Source organism: Euleptes europaea, chromosome 1 (assembly GCF_029931775.1).
Source record: "Euleptes europaea isolate rEulEur1 chromosome 1, rEulEur1.hap1, whole genome shotgun sequence".
Lineage (NCBI taxonomy): Eukaryota > Metazoa > Chordata > Lepidosauria > Squamata > Sphaerodactylidae > Euleptes > Euleptes europaea.
Genome location: NC_079312.1, coordinates 121042551 through 121065968, shown reverse-complemented (window position 1 = coordinate 121065968; position 23418 = coordinate 121042551). Strand labels below are relative to the sequence as shown.

General features: G+C 44.0%; 1 protein-coding gene across 1 annotated transcript; it reads left to right on the top strand.

Annotated features, from left to right (window-relative positions):
- The first annotated feature begins 5939 nt into the window (after nucleotides 1-5939).
- TRIM16 (tripartite motif containing 16) lies at nucleotides 5940-18861 on the top strand. Its single transcript, XM_056859793.1, has 6 exons — nucleotides 5940-6506; nucleotides 10910-11005; nucleotides 14818-15051; nucleotides 15894-16065; nucleotides 16151-16246; nucleotides 18191-18861. The coding sequence occupies exons 1-6, from the start codon at nucleotides 5940-5942 to the stop codon at nucleotides 18802-18804; spliced, it is 1779 nt and encodes a 592-aa protein (XP_056715771.1). The 3' UTR covers nucleotides 18805-18861.
- The last annotated feature ends 4557 nt before the right edge of the window (nucleotides 18862-23418 follow it).

Genomic DNA, 23418 nt, shown 5'->3' with positions numbered 1-23418 from the left:
TTTTGGTAAACCCGAAAATAAGCCAAATACCGGAATTTACCAGTATGGGTATTTGGCTTATTTTGGATTTACTGAAAAAATCGGGGCCAATAAACCTGAACCCCAAATCTACTGATTTTTTTTGCACAATCCTAGTTGTGTTTCTTCCTCTGTTACCTGGGTATGACTTTCAGACAATTGCCCCAGCAGTCTCCAGTATTTGCTGAGAGTTTGGCTGGGGGACATCCTTGTATTATTTATGCCCTTATCTCATGGTTGGTGTTTGCAAATTCACATGAATATGGAAGGTGGCATAACCTGGAATGATACTCACCTTCACTTTCTCTTTCTTTTTGGTGTGCTTGTCAAAGTATATCATTGTGTTTTTTGTAGGTTGAAGTAGTTGTTAAGTTTAAAGTTTGCTTTCTCATAATCATTGTTGTCTCCTCTATCAGGCAATTTTTGAAAATGTAGTGTACACTACCTGCAAAAATTAATAAAGTATTGTCCTTTTGGTGGTTGGGGCTTCTTCTTTCATTGCAAGAAATAAATTTTCCAATCTTTCAAGACAATGTGATCATCTGGGCTCCAATGTACTGTAAGTCTCATGGATAGGGTTGCCACCTCTGGGTTGGGAAATACCTGGAGATTTTGGGGGCAGAGCCTGAGGAAGGTAGGGTTTGGGGAGGGGAAGGACTTCAAAGCCAGAGAGTCCAATTGCCAAAGTGGCCATTTTCTCCAGTGGAGCTGATCTCCATTGCCTGGAGATCAGTTCTAATAGCGGGAGATCTGCAGCTAGTACCTGGAGGTTGGCAACCCTACTCAAAGACTGGAAATTCAGGAAACATGGGGAACATATACAAAACACAACCACTACTTGAAAATCAGTGGGAAGCAGGGTTGCTAACCTCCAGAGTTGCCAGACGCCAGTCCCTCCCTTCTCCAAACCCCACCCTCCTCAGGCTCCGCCCAAAAATCTCCAGGTATTTCCCAACCTGGTGCTGGCAACCCTAGTGGGAAGGGATTAGGTTGCCAATCTCCAGATACTAGCTGGAGATCTCCTGCTATTACAACTGATCTCCATCTGATAGAGATCTGTTCGCCTGGAGAAAATGGCCGCTTTGGCAATTGGATTCTATGGCATTGAAGTCCCCTCCCTGAACCCTGCCCTCCTCAGGCTCCACCCCAAAAACCTCCAGCTGGTTGCGAAGAGGGACCTGGCAACCCTAGAAGTGACCCTCCTTTAAAAAAAAAAAAAACTGCAAAATTTCCAGATGGTAGTAGAAAGATATTCTGTACCCCTGACTGAAGCTGTTGGGATAGGAAGTTTTCAAAATTGAATGAGTCGGCACACTAAAATGTAATCTGCGTAAGCAGGAAGACAAGCATTTCAGCTCAGAATCTGTTATGGTTGTCCAGTTGCTAACGGGTGGGTAATTTTGTTTAAACAAGTGCTCTTTGAAAAAGACTGCTGAATTTTGCAAAAAACGAAACCATACCAAACCTGGTCTCTTAGTTTCTGCTGTTCTTTTAAAATTTCTAGCCTTCCTTTTTGTTGAAGGTCTTTATTATATCAGTGTTTCCCATGTTGTGTCCTTAAAGCTACGCATCAGAGTAAGGAGGCAGCATATTATTAAATGGAGGGAAGGCAGCATGGTATAGCCTGATCTCGGAAGCTAAGCAGGATCAGCCCTGATTAGTATTTAGATGGGAGACCACCAAGGAATACCAGGGTTGCTGTGCAGAGGAAGGCAATGGCAAACACCCTCTGTTAGTCTTTTGCTTTGAAAACTCCATAAGGGGTCGCCATAAGTCGGCTGCGGCTTGACGGCACTTTACACACACACATATTATTAAACAGGAGCACAGTTTAAACTTTAATGAGTCAGATTCCTTCCTCTGTGTGGACTGTGGAGATACAGTTACAACAATTTTCTTTTTCTCTGTTCTTGCCCACACTAAGTCCTGTAGTAGACTATGGTAGTCTAAAACACTGGCCCTTATTAAAGGGTCAAATACTACACCAGGATGTCCTTGCCTGGAAATCAAGGATGTGCAGAGTGAGGAGGCCTGACTCTTTTTCTAGAGAGCCAGCGTGGTGTAGTGGTTAAGAGCAGTGGTTTGGAGTGGTGAAGTCTGATCTGGAGAACTGGGTTTGATTCCCCACTCCTCCATACGAAGCCAGCTGGGTGAGCTTGTGCTAGTCACAGCTCTCTTAGAGCTCTCTTAGCCCCACCTACCTCTCAGGGTGTCTGCTGTGGGGAGGGGAAGGTGATTGTAAGCCGGTTTCATTCTAAGTGGTAGAGAAAGTCGGCATATAATAACCAACTCTTCTTCTTCTCCTTCTCCTTCTCCTTCTTGCCATCAGTTGCCCACTCTGCAGTTAGGTATGGAGTGTGTTGTGCTGCAAATGCTTGCATTCTTCATGTAAAATTAAATACATTGGCCCTTGCTGCCAGCTCTCCTTATTCTGTGTCTGCCTACAAGTTTCCACAGAAGCTCCAGCTGTCTTCTTCAATCTTCATGGGGCTGTTGTAGAGAATAGTAAATGCAGCTAATTTGCATTTAACATTGAAGCTTCTTGGAGGAAATATTTTTTTGGCGGGAGATAAACATTCATTTAAAAGAATTTATGTCGGCATGGTTCAGTAAATGATGCGAGCAACAGTTATAATGGGAGGGGGAAGTGGGAGTTGTGTCACCATAAATCTCACCATAATCTGGAAGGCTTCAAATTAAAGAAACTATATATTACTTGGAGAGGCCAGCTGACATGGGGTATTATTGCTTCAAGTTTTGTGAAAAAAGAGGGGAAGAGATCTCAGTTTTTCCAAGTCAAACTGTTATGTATTTATAAAAATATGGAAAGTATTGTAATTATACCTGCACAAGCAAGAACCTTCAACGACTTGTGGGGGGCATCTAATTTCCCCCTTCTGCACTATTTCATCTTTCCCTTCCTTGAAAGCCCGCAGAGCCTCTCCCCCTTTCTTGTTCCTTTTCCCCATCCAACAGCCTTCTTCCCTCTGTCTTCATGCCCCCCCAGCTGCCTCTATTTGAAAAAAACTATGGCCCAGCTGTGTGGTTCCAGCTACTTGGCCCAGCTCACTTGCATGGTAGGGAACCTTCAAGGACTTATGCAGGGGCATCTTGCATCCCCCTCCCCAAATTATACCCCCTTTCCCCCTCCTGGCAACCCCCATATCCTCTCCCCTTTCCTCCCTCCTTCTCTCCTTCTCAGCCATTCACCAATCCACCTTTTGTCTGTCTCCCATCTTTAGCTTTATTTATTACCAGTTTACTTCATTTATACCTTGCCTTTCTCCATAGTGGGGACCAAAGCAGCTTACCTCATTCTCCTCTCTTCCTTTTTATCCTCACAACAACCCTGAGAAGTAGGTTAGGCTGGAAGTATGTGACTGGCACATCACCTAGTGAGCTTCCATGGCTGGTTGGTGATTCCAGCCTGGGTCTCCTAGAGCTCAAGCTGCTACACCATGCTGGCTTTCATAGTATGGCTGCAGCTGAACAGTAGCAAACAGCCTGACCTAGATGAGTCATGCAAGTCAGGTGGTATCAACTCACCCATTGGTTGCTGACATGCCCATGTGTGGTCCTGGTGAATCCTCCCACAAAGGTCAAAACAACCCTGGAAAGGACCCTGTCCCTTTCCCCTCACATTTACAGGCAGAAGCCAAGCTTAGAGTGCTGTGGTTGCCTAGCAATGGCCACTGAGGGCTTCCATTTCTTAAAACGACAGGTTACCTTGTATCATTTTGGGAATTTCAACCTCTGCCCCCATGTGTTTCTTTAGATTTCAGATTTTTCTGCAAACATGGGGTGTTTTTCAAGTTTGTAGAAAGATCTGTCTTGTTCGTTCATAGCCCCAGTCACTGGATATAAGTATCCTCAGATTTGGCCGACTTCAACCCGGTCCTCTCCCCTTTCCCTGCCTCATTCTCTCCTCAGCCATTCACCACCCTACCTTTTATTTGCCTCCCATCTTCAGCTGTATTTATTATTTATTTACTTCATTTATACCACACCTTTCTCCATAGTGGGGACAAAGCAGCAGACATTATTCTCCTCTCCTCCTTTTTATCCTCACAACAACACTATGAGGTAGGGTAGGCTGAAAGTATGCGACTGGCCCCAAAATCATGCATTGAGCTTCCACAGCAAGATGGAGATTTGAACCCGGGTCTCCAAAACCCTACTAACCCATATATGTAACCTATCAGTAAATTCAATAAGACACGGTACCAGAAGACTGGTACAGCTTAGATGTTTCTCAAGTTAAATTTCTTCAGTTCTTAAGTTACAAGCTTAGTTCTGTTCCTCAGAACCAACACAGATTTAGTTTCACAGACTCTGTCCCCAGCCTAGCTATCCAGAAGGAAGAGACTTTCAATCTCTATTCCCAGAGAACAGCAGAAGTATGGGGATTTACCCAAATCCCTCTTCCAGTTCTCACTGAACTACCCCACTCCAGTGGCAGTAATCCTCCACACCACCCTGCAACCGGAATAGTTCTATCCCAGAGACTAATTCCCCTTTGTGAGCTGAGAAAGGCCCTTTTGCACCCAATCTCAATCCTGTCACTCCACAGGTTGTGTGTTCCACTAGCTTTGGCTACACCGAACCCTTAAGTTCACAGAGTTGTTCACAGCTTCCTCTCACGTCAGTTCCCAAGCTCAGAATGCTTCTCTCAGATCTCAGAGTGTCAGCTTTTTGGCTCTGCCCACTCTTGGTCTCTCATCTTCTGCTGAAGATTACCCCCTTGTTTGTCACAACATCATTGCCCAGGGGTGTGATGCTGAAGCATGCACCTAAAATTCTATGGTTTGACCATAGAGTTTTGGGCAAATGCTAGAGCATCACCTAACATGATGATGTCATTTCTGGGTCATGCCAGAAGCAACATCATTGTGTTGGGGGTGCCCCCCATTTCTTCCCCGCACTTCCTCCCACTCCTGAGCAGAGTGGTGGCAGGCAATGGGAGCAAAGCAAATGAGCGCTGGGGGTGGGAGATGTCCAACCACCCCAGTGGAAAGATGTTAACTCTAGGCTAGTGTGAGTTTTTTAAAAAAATATATTTTTGAGTTTAGTAGTCAGAAATTTCAAATAGCATATTGGATTTAATTGGTAAGATTTAGGTTGCAATAAGATTTAGGTTGCCCAAAGAACTAGCGTATGAAGAAAGCTTCCAGTGAATCCAAGCCAATATCCTAAATATCCCAATACCCAGTTCAGTGGGAATAGTGTGAGTGTGTGTATTAAGTGCCGTCAAGTCGCTTCCGACTCATGGCGACCTATGAATGAAAGTTTTCCAAAAAGTCCTATCTTTGATAGTGGGAATAGTACTGCAACCTAAATCATACCTGTTAGTTCCAATGTATAAACTGTGAATGCCAAAAAAATTATAAAAAATAATCCCACCAATCCTTGTCTATTTGACTGACTAAACACAATACATATGGGGGGGGGGGGGGGAAACATATTTACCATCTTACAATATTGCCTGATTTTTCTTCATTACTCTTTGAGACCAACTCCTGTTTCACAAAAGCAGGAATCAGCTTGTAAACTCTTGGTGAGGGAATGAGTAATAGCTACAGGTATTTCCTAAGTGGCTTCTAGGCAAAAGGGAAAAGATTCAGGCCTTCCTCCTTCCTTCTGAAACAAGAGTGATAACGTGTGAGGAGAGGTGGTTATTTGAGCTCTCTCTACATGAACTGGCCAAACAAGCTGGTTGCTTACCCCACTGGGCTGGGAATCCTATCCTTCCTCTTTTCAGAAATATGCTTCTGTAGGAGGAAGGAAAGAGTTAATATCTCGAGGCACTCAGGGCCAAAAGGTGTGCGCATTTCTGGGCTGTGTGCAGCAGTTGCAGTGGAAACACCTAAGAAAGCAGCTGTCAGCGTTGCAGAAACAGCTCTGCGTACGGGAGAGCTTACAAAATGGCTAACCCGGAATCAAGCACTCTGGAAAAGCCGTCCGAAGAACTGGCACGAGAAGCCTCAGACCCTGTGGCAAACGGACAACCGATCTGTGCTGAGTGTGAAGGCGCAGAGCTGCAAAACGGAGTGGAACCTCTGTCGGACCCTGAAATAGCAGACATCTCTTGCAACGGAGCCAACTATGCAAGCAATTTAACTCTAAATGGATCTAAGGAGGAGCCCCCAGGCCTCACTGGCTTGGTGAGCGAAGGGGACACAGCAGCCCAAGAAGAGGTTCTTTGCGATTTCTGCTTGGGTGACAAGAGCCAGGCAGTGAAGTCTTGCTTGACCTGCATGGTCAATTATTGTCAGGATCATCTGCGCCCACACTTGGAGATTGCCAAACTGCAGGCTCATAAGCTCAGGGACCCGCTGAAGGACATTGACATGCAAAGCTGTGAGGCCCACAAGAGTCCCTTCAGCTGGTTCTGCCAAAATGACCTTGGCTGTGTCTGTGAGGAGTGCCTGGCTGATGGACACCAAGGGCACGAGACTGTGGCCTGTGCGGTGGCCAGGAAAGAAAAAGAGGTAAATAATGTATTTATATTAACTTACTACAGGATGAGTATCCCTTATCCCGACTGCTAGGGACCAGAAGTGGTCCGTATTTCGGATCTTTCCGTTATTTTGGAATATTTTGGAATATTTTGAACTCGGTATTGCACACTGTGTGATTCAACACAGTGGAATTTAAGCAAGGTTTATTTTAGTATATACTAGTAAAATGAATATTGAGAATTGTGAATTATATGTTGTATCATTATCATAGATTATAAATTAGAGCCTACGTGCTGACTTTGTTAATCAACTGTGTTACTACAGCATAGGTGTATTCGTTTTGCTAAAGTAACCTCCCGGTACTAGCAGGAGATCTCATGCTATTACAACTAATCTCCAGCCAATAGAGATCAGATCACCTGGAGAAAATAGCCACTTTGGCCATTAGACTCTATGGCATTGAAGTCCCTTCCCTCCCCAAACTCCACCCTCCTCAGGCTCCGCCCCAAAAACCTCCCGCCGGTGGCAAAGAGGGACCTGGCAACCCTACTTCAGTCCAGATATCGGATGTCCAGATAAGGGATACTCAACCTGTATTGATACAAAGGGTACGTTACAGCATGATGCTAAAAAAAAAAAATGGTATTGATTTCACTCACACTTGTTGTAGGCCGAAGTCAGAATTCCTACTAGATTACATTTTAAATGTAACCTATTTTAAATGTAATCTATTCCTACTAGATTATATTTAAAAACAGCGCTTGTTCTGAGAATGGTTTTGGAAGTGAAGTATTACACTACAAGGGCCATCCTCATAAAAGAAGGACCTGTCCCCTTTTATACAATGGAAGATTGGCAGACCTGACTAAGGCTTGCCTGCTTTCTTTTATTAAATGGTATATTCAGCATGTTGATGAGGTCTTATTCAAAAACCCCTAAAGGCCATGGCAGTGGTAGATTTTGATGTCTAACCAAGCAAGTTGTGTGACTGCTGAGTTCCAAACCAGACGTGACAGCATCCTTGGGCCTGCCACGGGGATGCCGCTGCCATTTTAAAGCCTGAAATGGGGAGGGAGGTCCTGATCCTGGGTGGGTCTGCAGTGGGGTAGGACAGTGGGGTAGGTTCCCCCCACCTCTTCAAGTGCCAGAATGGCATCAGGGATGCATGGCCAATTCAGCACTTGAAAAGGCATGTGGGAGAGGAGGAACAAGAGAGCTTTGTCCCGATACTGTGCTGCAGGCCCGATCCTGGTCCCCCACAACATTTTTAACTTTCCCATTGTAGACTTTAAAATGGCAGCAACATCCTCATGGTGGTAAGGTTGCCAACCTCCAGGTACTGGAGCTCTCCTGCTATTACAACTGATCTCCAGCCGATAGAGATCAGTTCCCCTGGAGAAAATGGCTGCATTGGCTGGCAATTGGACTCTATGGCATTGAAGCTGTAGTGGGGGGGAAATGGAAATTAATCCAATCCCTTATGTGGGACAATATCCCAGCACTCACTCAGTGCAGGATATTCCACCTGTTTCAAGCAGCAGAGTTCAAAACAGCCAAAAACTATATATGTGGAGGAATATGAACAACACATGTATTAAAATGGAAGAAAACTGTTTTTTTTAATAAAGGTTCATAAAGTCTTTTAAAATAAGCAACATTTTCCTTTAGAGGTTTCGATAACATTTGCCTCATCCTAACTGAAACATCTTGAGAGAGTGTGAGGCACAGAATGAACACAAGAGTGATACTGAGAGAGATTCAGTTGGCAGCATCAGTTGGTTACAAGTAATGGTCACCAGAAGGGAGAGGCTGATTCTAGAGAAGCACATAGCTCTCTGTCAATCAAATTAGGGTCCAGCGTTTAATCCAACAGCAGTCCCTCCTCTCCCCAAACCCCTCCCTCCTCAGTTTCCCCCCAAAAAACCTCCCACCAATGGTGAAGAGGGACCTGGCCACCGTACATGGTGGACATGAGAACATCATCATAACTCGTGTGGCCCTGAGTGGACATGCAGAACTTGATTTTTAAAAAACTATGGTTGAATGCCTTTGTCCCGAAATGCGGGACCCCGCGGTGAGACTTCCACCCCCCACTTCCCCGTCGGATGCCGAAACACCCACTTGCTGGCACCACACAGGCGGGCCCCATCAACCCCGGTACCTACTCTCTCAGCGGCAGCAGGGCCATGGGGACCTCAGTTGACGCAATGGGCCCCCAGCTTAGACAAGCCCCAGGCAGCAGGAGAGGCTGGCCAGCGAGTGGGCCCAGCCATGGCCCACATTACAGCTGGAGGGGCTGGCTAAACTGAGAGGGTGGTGGAAGATGATTATAACATCACTACACCAAATTTTGTTCACTTTTCAAAAATAATCAAAATCTGGCCAGAAACCCTCTCTTACTGTACACATGTGTAAAGAGCTCTCACCAGCCCTTCAGCACCAACTGCCGCAGCTACTAGTCATAGCACAGGTTAAAAATGGCTGGGTTTATGAGAGAAAGACTCATATAAAGGGGATACCCAGGAGAAGAAGCATTTCCCCCCTTTCCTTTTTGCATAAATGTATTATTTGCTTGCAAAATGAAGACATATACTGCCAAATGATGGCTTCTTTGTTGGCTCACTGTTTTGTATATATGCAAGAAAATATTTTTAAACAGCATGTTAGTTTTAAAAGGCATCCCATTAAACAAAGCTTCTGCCTGAAATGTTGAAGACTTACCAGTATGGTGTAGTGGTTAAGAGCGGTGGTTTAGAATGGTGGATGCTGAACTGGAGAACCGGGTTTGATTCCCCACTTCTCCACATGAGCAGCGGAGGCTAATCTGATGAACTGGATTTGTTTCCCCACTCCTGCACATGAAGCCAGCTGGGTGACCTTGGGCTAGTCACACTCTCTCAGCCCCACCCACCTTACAGGGTGTATGTTGTGGGGAAAGGAAGGTGATTGTAAGCCGGTTTGATTCTTCCTTTAGTGGGAGAGAAAGTCGGCATATAAAATCCAACTCTTCTTCTTCTTCTTCCATCAGAGTTATGCATCACCTCATTCACTGACATTTTGTGCTTAGCTCTGCTTCCCAAAGCAGCCATGCCTGTTGCCTGTTGCTGCCATTTGGTGGTTGCACTCACCCTTTGTGTCAGAATTTTAAAGGTGACTACAAGATGAAAAAGGCCAGGGACCTATGACTTAGGTGCAAGGTGTTGGCTACAAAATAAAGCAAAAGGAAAGAAAGGCCTTACAACAGAATGCACCCCAGATTCTATCAGTATCTCCGTTTTTGTTGGCTGTTTCCTCTCTGGTGGCCAGAACAGTGAGTCTGAAAGCCACACCTCATAAGGAGGAGAGGTTTTTTTACTTTCCAAGGTTCTCTGAGACTTGTTGGCAAGGGATTTTGCAGATACAGTTGCTTGCATCCCCTTTCAACACTGATTCCAAGGTTTTGGCAGATCAATGACAGAATGCTATTAGAACAAAGTGAATTGCTTGGATGGATTTTAGTTATTGTCCTCTGACAATCTGGACAAGTTCCTTGGGGAGTGGTTTACCACCTCTCTTCTTAATCCTTGTCCATCTCAGTTTATTTTAGCATTCCTAAAGGGTATGACTGGTGGGGTTGAAGAGGTAGTGATGATACTTCATGGGAGAAGAGTGCCATCCAAATCTTTTTGAAAGAGGCAGCAGTGAGACTGCTCTTGAAGATGCCTCCCTGGTCCTTTATCATGTTCTAACAGCTGGTTTTAATGGGATGGATGAAAATCAATAAATTGAATTAGTTTCGTCAAGACTGAGGTAATGTTGGTTGACAGTTGTGTTGAGCAAGGAAGAGGCATCCTGTTTGTGATGGGCTAATCTTCCCATGAAAGGTCAGGTTTACAGCTTGGGGTGCTATGAGACCTGTTGCTATTGAAGGACACCCATCGTTTCAGCTATGCCACCTACTGCCTTCAACTAACTTTCCTTCTGTATTCTTACCTGGAAAAGTGGGATCTAGCTACAGTTAATCCTTTCCATGCTTGGGCCAGGTGAGGTTTCCCCTGTTTAAAGAAGTGAGGTGGGTATTTTTTTTTGGGGGGGGGAACTCTGGAGGAGGAAATTTGCAAAAGAGGTCAACTGGGATATAGTTACTGTTGATTGTAATTGGTAGTTGTGTAGTATAAAGTTGCAGTGGAGATAAATGCTCTATTGGAGTGGGCATCTGGATTTTGTGTGTAATTTTTCCTAATGCTAGTAGCTATTTAAATATCAGAGGAACAGATTAAAAATAATGAGCCAATAGCTGTATGATAAGTTCTGCATTAGAAGAGTTGTTAAAAGTTGAAAGTTAGTTTGAGAACTACGGTATGTTCCCTAACAAAATGGAAACAGATTTTATGTCATGAAAAGGTGATATTGTTTTATCTTTATTGTTATCTTCTGATTCATCTCATTCACAGTATGAACTTCTTCAGATCCAAGCAGAATATGACTGGAAACTGAAGTCAGCTGAAAATGCAATTATCAAACTGGAAAAGAATTCAAAGTCAATTGTGGTAAGAATATATAATTAAATCACTGGCTCAGTTGCCAGTGATGATTGTATCAAGGCCTCTCTATTATACTATATGAAAAATGTAAGCTTTCCTATTGTTTTCTAGCTTTCCCATTGGCAGATTGTTTTTCTATGGACCTCTGTTAATTATTGGGAGTTCACTAAAGTATCTGTGCTATTTTCTGTATAGAAAAAAATGACCAAAAGCTTTTGTCTCAGCAATTAATTACAGATCTCCTTTCCATGTCCCCCACTTTTCCTACTGTCCTTCTCCTTGCTCTCCATTTCCTTCTCAAAAAAGCCTTGGCACCACAGATGTGACCCAATAAGGTAGGGCCACAACTTGCAAGAAGAGCCCCGTGGTGCAGAGTGGTAAGCTGCAGTACTGCAGTCAAAAGCTCTGCTCACGACCTGAGTTTGATCCTGACTGGAGTCAATTTCAGGGAGCCGGCTCAAGGTTGACCCAGCCTTCCATCCTTCCGAGGTCGGTAAAATGAGTACCCAGCTTGCTGGGGGTAAAGGGAAGATGACTGGGGAAGGCACTGGCAAACCACCCCATAAAACATAGTCTGCCTAGTAAATGACGGGATGTGACGTCACCCCATGGGTCAGGAATGACCCGGTGCTTGCACAGGGAACTACCTTTACCTACAACTTGCAAGTTAACAGTCATTCTTATTTACTCCCCCCACAAGTTTGTAAACCTTTGCTCTTTTCCCCAGCATTGTGTTTCATCACACCCAAGCGGGTGGGGTGGATTCTCCAAGATTTTTTGAGCAAAAACATTTGCCATTTCAGGCATATTTCTTCTTCCAAAATGAGAACATTTGCAAGTACCAAACTTTGCAAATAGGGCGTGTGTCTGTTTGTGGAGTAGGTTGAATTGTTATGTTCATTTTTGTTGTGGCAACTGTTTAATGATCTCATCCAGAGGATGCACTTCTGAGTCATGTTTTTACACAGATGATAGACTTCTCACAGGGTGTAATGATTCTCATTACAATAATACTGACGAATGAATTTTATTTTCACCTCTTGGGAAGTTTCTGGTGTCACACAAACCTTTTGGCAGCCTGGATATCCTGGCAGTGTTCTAAGGAATGTGAAATGTTCTCCATTCTTACTGAAGAGGTATCGGCTTCCACAGAGACATTTAGAACCATAAATGCCTTTGATCTGCTATCTGCTATCTGGAGTGCCTAACGTTATACCTGAGGACACAAGGGACAGATGTTCTCCTGTTGACCTGCTATGTCAAATTTTTATATGACTGGCTTGTCTGGTCAGAGGTTGGACAGCTGCTAGATCTCTGAAGAGGAAAGTGGTGTTCTTTACCTCTGGTATTCATTGGCTATTTTCATTGCCCCTTCTGCCTTTTGTCTACAGCAGCTGTTCTCTTTCTTTTGCACCACATCATAAATTATGGCAGTACAATACCCTGCCATATGCACTAGTACCATTTATCAAATGGTAGCTTATAGTGTCTAGCCCTCGTAACCGTAGTTATTGCTAGCCCTCCCATGCAAGCCCTTGGTCAACTAGTTGTCTGGCCTGATTCTGGAACTGTAACCTCTGGGGCAGGGAGGGTCCCTAGGTGGGCCTACAGGGTATTCTTCCCTGTCGCTCAGAAAGAAGAAAACCTGACCTCACACTCCAGTGCTCTTTTCAAAAATTGAGACTTTATATTAAGTCAACTAGTCTGCGTGTATTCTGCCATTTTCCAAGAAGCAATTCAACACAGATAGCATTGAGCCACGAGTGGCAAGGTAGGCAGTCAGGGCTGGGGTGAGGAGCAGTTTTTTGGTCAGGGAGGGCATAGAGAGTAGAGGTATCGCTCTCCCTGAGGCAATTCCTGTCATCAGGGAGTAGTTCCGAGCTTGTCTACATAGAAACTCCTTTCAAGGCCCCCTTCTCATTCCCCTGTTCACAAAGGAGCCCCCCCTTTCCTCATCCTCTCTCACTATAAGTAGAGCCCATGACGCTCCCAAGTATGCATTAAGAATTCAACCCCCTCCTCAAATACTGTCTTTGGTCATGCTCCTCTTTGTAATTTTCCAAAGGGAAACTTTTTCTTCTCCTCCTTTCTCCTTTTACATAAACAGGCGCACTAACACACACACCTTTGCCCCAGTTCAGTAATCCACAACAGAGCTTTCAGGAAGAAGTACCCCCTGCCTTTCCTTGCTCCTCTCATCCTTCTCAAGGTGTGCCCCTGATCTGGTTTGCCAAAGAACCCGCCCCCCCAACACACACACCAGCATTGAACTCCCCTCAGGCCCTTGATGTAAGAAGCACTGTAGCTCTCCTCACCTCTTGTAAGCAGTTCTTGGGCTGTATGGCCCAATCTGGTTTTGCAAAGGAGATGAGGTCATCTATTCCAGTGGGGGAATAATCCATTCCAAAGAGGGGCATTGGTTGCAGCAAAACTAAAAAGGAATCTTGTGGTACTTGAAGACCCACCAATGTATTCTTCTTCTTCTCATCATTATCATTATATGAAAACTTTTGTTTTTGTTTTTGGTGATCAAGAAATTACTTATCAAATTGGGGAGAGAATTTTTTGACTATCTTCTCTGAATCTGTGAGTCTGTATGTCTGGTTAAAAGGAACAAATTTAGGAGGATTTACTAAGTATCTACATGTGTAGTAAGTTACCAATCGGCTGTCTGCATTCACCACAGAAAATTGAAGAACCATTCAGTTATTTATTTACATATATTTTTATTTTGCCCTTCATTTTAAAAAAAGCTCAGGGCAAAAGTCTATTTACTTAGCCTTGTGATTCCCACGGCACTGCTTTGGGGCTTCCTTTGGATTATTCATGATTTTTCTGACCTTCAGAAGTCACTTCACAGCCACTGCACACTTGTCTCGCATTTTCAGGAACCGGTTTTATCACAATTTTAAATTTTGCCTCAATCCCAAAGCAAAGCTAATCGCGGCAATAGTCTTAACTTTGGGTTTCTCTTCCCCCGCCCATCCTCACTTGTACCTCCCTCATCCAGCCCCTCCCAGAGAAGCCATGCTCAGTTTCTGCAGCAAGTGTAAAGATCTCGGGAACGGGGCCAGTTGTCCCCCTCCCCCCTGCGCTTCATAGGCTTCCTCTGTGGTCTCTCTGGTCAGTTTCGGCAGTGAGTGTTAACATCTAGGGAATGGAGCCAGCTGCCCCACTTCATCTCCATTAATTATTTTAGTGCTTTTTTGTGTGTGGCTAAACTAGCACTTTAAAACAAACAAACAAAAATCTTTGGGGTTAAAATCCCCCATGCATACATGTTTTGAGAATTTGGATTGAAAAACTCTGCAGAGTGGCAAACCCAGTGCAAATTTCCCCTGTATAAATGGCCACATTGTTCTCCCCTCCATTCTTCTCATGATCTGACAGGATGTTACAGGTGACTGATATAAGCTAGTAGATAAGTACAGCATGGAAAGTTACTACTTGGTAAATGGCTGTCTGCGTTCACACAGGATTAGTGATTTTCTCTCTCTCTTGTAACCCTGATGTATCCTCAATCACTCTATCTTTAACTTTGAAATGAAACACTTCCCATGTTTGGCAAGTTTAATCTGCTTTTTATCTTGAAAATGCTAGCTTTGTATTTGCAAAATGCAGGGACAGTGAGCATGTTTGGTAGGTTGTTTAATCTGTACCCTGTTTTTTTTCCCTGAACACTTTGTTTACTATTCCTGTTGAACAGGAGATAAATGTGCCTTATTCGGTCATGGTACAGGGAGTAGCCCACAAAGCAGGACTGGAGAAAGCGTATGAACACTTTTGAAATAACACAAATAGTGGCTTTGTTCCATCAGAGTTCAGTATCTGAAGTGAAAGACGTGGTAGAACGGCAATTTGAGGAATTGCTGCAAGCAGTCAAGAAGGCCCACTCTGATGTGCTAGCTTTCCTTGAAGAGAAGGAGCATGCCGCAGTTAATCATGCCAATGGTATAAAGATCCACCTTGAAAACAAGCGAGTGACAATGGAAGAATGTAAGATCAGGCTGGAGAAGATGGCCACCCACACCAATGACATCCTCTTTCTAAAGGTACTTTAAAAGTGATGATAGTGCAAGTGGCAATGGTTAATATGGTTAAGTTAGCACGAATGAGGCATGTTTCATTTGAGAGATTCAAACAGACAAAAGGAAGTATTTATTCACACAACACATAGTTAAACTGCAGAACTCCCTGCCCCAGGATGTGGTAATGGCTGCCAGCTTGGAAGGTTTTAAGAGGGGAATGGACATGTTCATGGAGGATAGGACTGGCCATGGTCACTAGTCAAAATGGATACTAGTCATTATACATACCTATTTTCTCCAGTATCAGAGGTGCATGCCTATTATATTAGGTGCTTTGGAACACAGGCAAGATAATGCTGCTGCAGTCATCTTGTTTGGGCTTCCTAGAAGTACCTTGTTGGCCACTATGTGAACAGACTGCTGGACTTGATGGGCCTTGTATGACCCAGCATGGCTTTTCTTATGTTCTTATGTTCATATCGGTGCATTCTTTTCTAGACATTCCCTAAAAGCCAGAAATATTAAAGCAAAATTCATATGAAGTTGCCTAAACCCAGCAACACATGTACAAAAGCAAAACTGAAATAAAGTCACTGAAACCAATGGCTGGCCATGCGGAATAATTTCATAATTTTAAGAATGTTTATCGTCTGGAGATCAGTTGTAATAGAAGAAAATCTCCAGCTAGTACCTGGAGGTTGGCAACCCTAATACTCAGCCATTCTGAAGCCTCTGGGAGGGGATGGTATTTGAAACTTCACATCTGTGCTCTGGGCAACTGAATCCCAGGGTGAATGCTTTGTAACGTTCAAATACTGTGCTAACTGAAAACTAAAAAAAGATATCTTGTGGGTATTTATTAACAGGAATACTGTGAATTCAAAAAGAGTTCAGGAGACGACACATTGCCCAGTGTGTATATTGGCTTAAAAGATAAGTTGTCAGGGATCCGAAAGATTGTCTCAAATGCCACTGAACATCTTTTACAACTTTTACAAACTACCTATAATGATAAGTTGCAAGAGTTTGCCAAAGATGGTGAGTATACCCACCTATCCCTTCCAGTAATCCTTTCCAGCATTGTTTCTAGAACCAACTAGCTTACATTCATTTCTTTTAACAGAGGATGCTGGTATCAAAACCATGGTGTCTGCAATTGTTCCATCCAAACATCGCCTGTCAGCTCCAGAACCCGAGAGCAGGAGTGACTTCCTTAAATGTAAGTCCTGGACTGCCTTATGGTGCTGCCTTTCTGTTTTTTTATCTTGAAAATGCTGGCTTTGCAAAATGTGGGGAGAGTGAGCAAATTTTATTTTTAAAACGTCTGACTCATTCACACATGAAGCTGCCTTATACTGAATCAGACCATCTGTCCATCAAGGTCATTATTGTCTATTCAGATAAGCAATGGCTTTCCAGGGTTTCAGGCAGAGGTCTTTCATATCACCGATTACCCGGTCTTTTTAACTGGATATGCTGGAATGGGATCTTCTCCATGCAAAGCAGAGGGTCCTCAACTGAGCCACATACCCTCCTGTCAAGGCACCATAAAAGATTGATTTACATCTTGAAAGCCATGTCAAAACAGTTCTGTCTTACATCTCCATCTAAAAGTCAAACAAGTCTGAGAATTGTAGGTAGCCTGGGGCAAACTTTTCTAAAGCGTTGGAACTGCCAGGTTTAAACAGTGACAGTCTTCAATGACCAACAGGATGGAATAAACAAAAGGCACTGTTGAAAGGAACATGGGGAACACATACGTTCATACTGGGAGAGGTGGTCCTTCAAGTATATCAGCCTTAGGTTTTAGAAGTCATAACCAGCACCTTGAATTGAACCTGGAAGCAAGCAGGCTGTCAATGCAAGGCATTAAGCTCAGGTATCATATGTGTATGGGGATCTACCCCGCACAGAAGACAGGCAGCTGCATTTTAAATGAGCTGCAGCTTCCAGGTAGTATTCAAGGGCAGTCCTACATATAGCGTATTACAATAGCCCAGTCTCAAGGTTATCATGACATGGATCAGTGTGGCTAGTTCAGCCAAGTCCAGGAACGACAATAGGTTCATCACCACATGTAGGTGGAAAAAAGTAATTTTCACAACTGTCATAATCTGTCTTTCTAGCTAAAGGTCCAGATCCAAAAAGGCTTCCAAAATCCTATCTGAATCAGCTGCAGAACACACCACTTGTGTCACTTTTGAGCACCATTCCACACCCACTCCATGTTCTAGGCCCTTGCCTAGTAGGAGTTGTGGCTGTCATATGGTTGCCAGGTCCCTCTTCACCACTGGTGGGAGGTTTTTGGTGCAGAGCCTGAGGAGGGTGGGGTTTGGGGAGGGGAGGGACTTCGATGCCATAGAGTGCAATTGCCAAACTAATCTTTTTTGGCTGGAGGCCAGTTGTAATAGCAGATCTCCAGCTAGTACCTGGAGGTTGACAACTCTAGGCTGCCACCTTGAAACACTGCAGGGAATAGGAGACTGAAAAGCTTCCCAGAAATGGATACAAAGGGCCCATCCTCTCCCACAACCCCCCACCCTTCTCCACAGCCTCCACCGGAAGCTGTTGGAAGGACAGCAAGCTGGCCACAGAGAAAAGAAAGCAAAACCATCACCATGGCAGCCACCCAGGGAGAGCATGTTGGCCAACTTATCTCCAGACTATAGATTTCAATTCTCCTGGAGGAAATGGCTGCTTTGGAGGATGAACTCTATGGCATTATACTCTGCTGAGGCCCCTCCCCAAACCCTTACCTCTTCAGGCTCCACCCCTAAATCTCCAGGATTTATTTCAATCTGGAGTTGGCAACCCTACACACAAGGTATGCAGTAGCCATGTGGTTCTTTTGGTTGATGGTAAATGCAAATGAGGCTGTGAACCTCAAAGTGAGTACCACTGCTTTATGGAATGGAGAAAATTATATATATTAGCTTCAAAAAGGTAAAAATTAGACCAGGGATAAACACACCATTTGTAATCTAATGTAAATGTTTAATACCAAGAAAGGAAGTACTGGGGAGAGGGAAGCATATTGTATGAAATATGCATAGTTTGCTGATATCATAAAGTTTAGTATTGGTCTTTGCCTGTATAATTTGAGATACTTGTTTGGTAAAGAATGCTATTTCTGATGGCAAATACAATTTTTCCTCTTCTCTAGATACCTTTCCATTAACATTTGACCCAGTTACAGCTCATCGGTATTTAAGGCTGTTGGATGACAACCACAAAGTCACCAACACCACACCATGGGAGCACCCGTACCCAGATGACCCAGAGCGGTTTCAGCACTGGCGCCAAGTTCTATCAGGCAAGAGCTTGTACATTGGGCGCTACTACTTTGAAGCGGAGATATCGGGGGCCGGCATTTACATTGGCATGACGTACAAGAGCATTGACCGGAAAGGTTCCGAGAGCAACAGCTGCATCTCAGGGAACAACTTCTCCTGGTGTCTCAAATGGAACGGCAAGGAGTTCTCAGCCTGGCACAGCGATATGGAGACGCCATTGAAAACCCAGGGATTTGGCAGGGTAGGAGTCTATTTGGATTACCCCAGGGGCACCCTTTCTTTTTATGGCATCGCTTTGGATGCCATGACTCTCCTGCATAAATTTGAGTGTAAGTTTGCTGAACCGCTGTACCCTGCCTTCTGGTTACCAAAGAAAGAAAACTGTGTGCGGATTGTCAATTTACGGGAAGAAGCTGAACAGAATCCAGTACCTCCTACTCCCTTAGGAGAAGCAGCGGCAAGTACAAAGTCTGTCGATTCATAATGGAGCCAGTGATTGGATGGTACAATCATGGGAAATACTTACTGGATGTAGATCAGTTTGTACAAGTCTGCCACTGAATACATGATGTGTTAACATACGATTTAATTGCTTATTAGCTCCTTTAAAAATGACTGAGCAACAAAACAAGAAATAGTTTAAATGGTAGCATTGTAAGGATGTAATTTTTCTTCATAATGAGCTTCCTTCTGAAGAGAGAATGCGCGATCCTTATGGTGCCAGACATAGGCTAGAGAAGATACACACATTCTTACAGGACACTCCATGCCTAGCCAATCCCATCTGAAGCATTTCAGCATTGCACACATTTCCGTGGAATTCATGGTTGCTCAAGCTAAGCCTGAAACGAATGCTGTGAAATTGGGGGAAGTAGCATCCTTGCTAGCACATTCCAGAAAGAAGTTCTGACGGGGCTGGAGTTCGGGCTGCAGTTCAGTCTCGTGGGCTCAACAGGGTGGGGGAGGGGGAGAGCAGGCTGTAGCTTTGCATTTGCAGCATGCATTACTGTCTAAAGGGGGAAGTAATTCAGGAGAACATTAAATTCTGAGTCTAAAATTAACTAATTGTACCGCTGTCCAGAAACAGTTCACCCCAAATTGGAAGACATGATAGAGGTCTATAAAATTATGCATGGTTTGGAGAGAGTGGAAAGGGAGAAGTTTTTCTCCTTCTCCCATAATACTAGAATGCGGGGTCATCTGCTGAAGCTGGAGGGTGAGAAATTCAAAACAGATAAAAGGAAGTATTTCTTCACACAACACATAGTTAAATTGTGGAACTCCCTGCCCCAAAATATGGTGATGGCTGCCAACTTGGAAGGCTTTCAGAGGGGAGTGGACATGTTCATGGAGGAAAGGGGTATTCATGGCTACTAGTTAAAATGGATACTAGTCATGATGCATACCTATTATCTCCAGGATCAGAGGAGCATGCCTATTATCTTAGGTGCTGTGGTAAACAGGCAGGATGGTGCTGCTGCAGCCGTCTTGTTTGGGGACTTCCTAGAGGCACCTGGTTGGCCTTGGTGCAAACAGACTGCTGGATTTGATGGGCCTTGGTCTGATCCAGCAGGGCTTTTCTTATGTTATTTTCTTATGACGTTTGTGTATATATTACCTATTTTTTTACTGTGTGTGTTGTTTATAACTCACTGACTTTGTACATATTATAGCAGCCTATCATTACTAAGAAATAAGGTATTTCTCCACTGCCGCTGTTTGCCTGCTTTTAGATTATTCTTGCTTCACTGTCAGGAGCACTATATTTAATTGTTGTTTACTGATGCTTTCTCCTTATGAATCCTACTGAGTGATTCCAAAGAAAGCTTGTTTTTCCTGATATTTGAAGATAGAAAAATACAAGCATGGGACGCACAAGGATTTGTAGAGGGCATCTAATCCCTCCACTATTTCCTGTTTGCCGTCCCTGAAAGCGCCCCCCCAGCCTCTCCCCTTTACCTATTTCATTCCCACCCAGCTACCCTTCTCTGCCCCCGTCTTCAGCTCTCCCTCATTCCTTCCCCTGGCAGCCGTTCCAGGTCCTGGGCAGGGCCAGGCCCAGTTGTGTAATTTGGAAGTTGGGACTTGTGGAGAGCACCGCATTTCCTCTGTATCCTCTTCACCACACTATTTCCTCTTTTCCTTCTCCTGGCAGTCCCCATATCATCATCACCTTTCCCTGCTTCCTTTTCTCCTTCCCATCCATTCACCAACCAATCAACCTTTTATCGGTCTCCCTTCTTTAGCTATATTTATTATTTACTTACTTCATTTATACCTTGCCTTTCTCCACAATAAGGACCCAAAGTGACTGACATCATTAACCTCTCCTCCATTTTATCCTCACAACAACACTGTGAGGTAGGTTGAGAGTGAGCTTCCACATCAAAATGGGGATTTGAACCTGGGTTTCCCAGATCCTAGTCTCCAACTCTAACCACTAGGCAACACTGACTTCTGTGGAGTAGCTGCTGTTGAACAGTAGCAATCAGTCAGGCCTGGAAGGGCCATGCAAGTCTGGTGGTAGCAAGGTGCTTGGTGGTTGCTCCTGGTCTTGGCTTCAATAGTTTTTCTCTCAAGGCCCGAACAGCCCTAGAAAGGGCATGCTCCTCCCCTTGTCTTTAATAATAGAAACCAAGGCTTGAAGTCTGGTGATACTGTTGTGGTTGCCTAACAGCCACTGAGGGCATTTGTTTTTTAAAGCTGTAGGCTCTGCTTCTATTATTTTGGAAGATTTTAACCCCATTTTTTAATTTTAGATTTCTTATTTTTCTATAAACCTGGGGCTTTTTTTCAGGTGTGTTGAAAGATACATGTTGTCTATTCATAGCTCCAGTCTCCAGATTTAAGTAGCCAGATATTTGGCCATGTTGATAATTAGAGATATTGATAATGTCTACTTTTATGGAAAGCAGTGCATGTACTAGCATTTCAGAGTGTTGTGATATTTTTAGCGACTCTGATTGTAATTTAAGAAACCCAAACTAAATCAGAACACTTACTTTTACCATTCTGTGACCAAATAAAATTTATATTTTCATACTGAGTTTCATTTCTACCTCCCTCTCCCCAAAAGAACACTGCTAAAGGCTTTTCTCTTCCATTGAGGGGTGTATTTACTTACTTTGCCAAGTCTATCCTACAGTGGCTTCTGCCGCAGGATATGTGAATAAACTGGCCATAATAGTTTCCTTGTTTAATATTTTCAGAGTATTAACATATTTTCAATCTTTATGAATCAGGTCTTTCGTTGAAACTAAGGAACATTCAACAACACCTAGCTAGAAAAGCAAAATTTGTTACAAAATTGTTTCTGAATCTCCTCCAAAGGAAATATACTCTCTTCTGACAAATGTTGTATGTTGTAGAGATCTGAGCCAGCAAGCCGCATGGATCTGAATGTCCCTGAGTGTAGATCACCCCCTCACCTTCAACTTTGGGGGAGGTGGGGGAGGGGGATCCAAGCACTGGGCTGGAGCCCAGCATGTACATCGTCCTCCCTTGTAGACTCCGACTTCAGGGTCAGCAAAGGAGAGTGATCCAAGTGCAGGGCAGGAGCCCAGTGCATAGATCCTCCTCCTGTGCAGCCTCCAACTTCGGGGGCACTGGGGGAGGGCAATCTAAGCACCAGGCTGGAGCCCAGCATGTACATCATCCTCCCTTGCAGACTCTGACTTTGGGGTCACCGGAGAGCGATCCAAGTACGGGGCAGGAGCCCAGTGCATAGATCATCCTCCCGTGCAGCCTCGAACTTCAGGGGCACTGTGGGAGGGCAATCTAAGCGCTGGGCTCTGTGCAGTGTATTTTTCAGGCTTGGGTTCAATAAACCTGAAAATTTTCTATTATTCAAAAAAGACGAATCCTTTATATTCGGCTTTTTCAGATTATCAAAAAATTCCAGGTTTAATAAACCTGAACCTGAAAATACTAGGGGAAAATGGTGCGCAGCCCTAACTCTAGCTTATTTGGATGGAATGAAACATGCCCGGGTTTTACTTGTGGATATACGTACTCTGTGAGTTTTGAACTCTGTAAGTTGTTCTCAACAATTGGGCCTATTTTATTGTATAAATAATAGTTATAAAATGTGTGCTTACACTGTGGTTCTTGGTGGTGGTCTCCTTTTATGGCTTTGGTTGACTTAAGACAACTTCTATTTGTTCTTGTTCCTCAATTAACAGTCTCCAGGACTGAGAGGTTCTTGCCTGTCCATTGAATCCTCTCATTCCCCCGACCCCTAAACCAACCTGCGCCTCTGGTTATCTGCCCAGCTCCTGCCTTGCCTTTGAAGGCTCATCTCATTTACTATGGGCTCCAGGTATTCTTCATGGTTCTCCCCTGGTGAAGGCCAAACCTCATACTGAGAGTCACAAGCCAAAAACTGGTCTGCAGCCCCTTCCAGAACGTTGTTTCGACTGTCCTGATGAACCTCCTCTTCTTCTGGCTCTTCCTGCTGCTGCAGATGCAAGACCGAAGTGTTTGGAGGAGGTTTAGGAACTGTCTTGGAATCATCAGTTGGCTTCTTCTTCAGGAAAAAAACAAGAATGCACATTTCATTTCAGTTTTTAAATCTAGTTCATTTACATCCTACTTCTGGGGAGGGGCATAATTAGCATGAAGTTGCATCCCACAAAATGCTAAGATGGCTACTGGCTTAGAAGGCTTGTAAAAAGGACCCCGAATAAATGAGACAAACTCACTGGCTTGGAGCTACTAGTGATTTCTGTGAACGGAAAGCCTACCAGGAGACCATCTTCTAACAATTCAGTTCACCTCAGAGGTACAGTAAAAAAACAACATCCCAGCATGTAACCCCAAGGACTGGGGCAAGCTTGACACTCATGTAAGAGGAGTCGACCTGCCTCAGTCTACTGGTTACCCTATTGGTTACCCTGGTTACCAAACTGCCAATTGTTTTACTGTACAGTTTATTTATTGTAACATATCTAAAATGATCTGCAGCTACCCTCTAAACATATCCAACATGATGGAACTGATTTATAAGGATATTCTGACCACCCCTGGGTGAACCATTCTGGATTTTTCTTCTTTGGCCAGCCAAATCTCTCTGGCCTTCCATCTATGCCAATGGCATTTG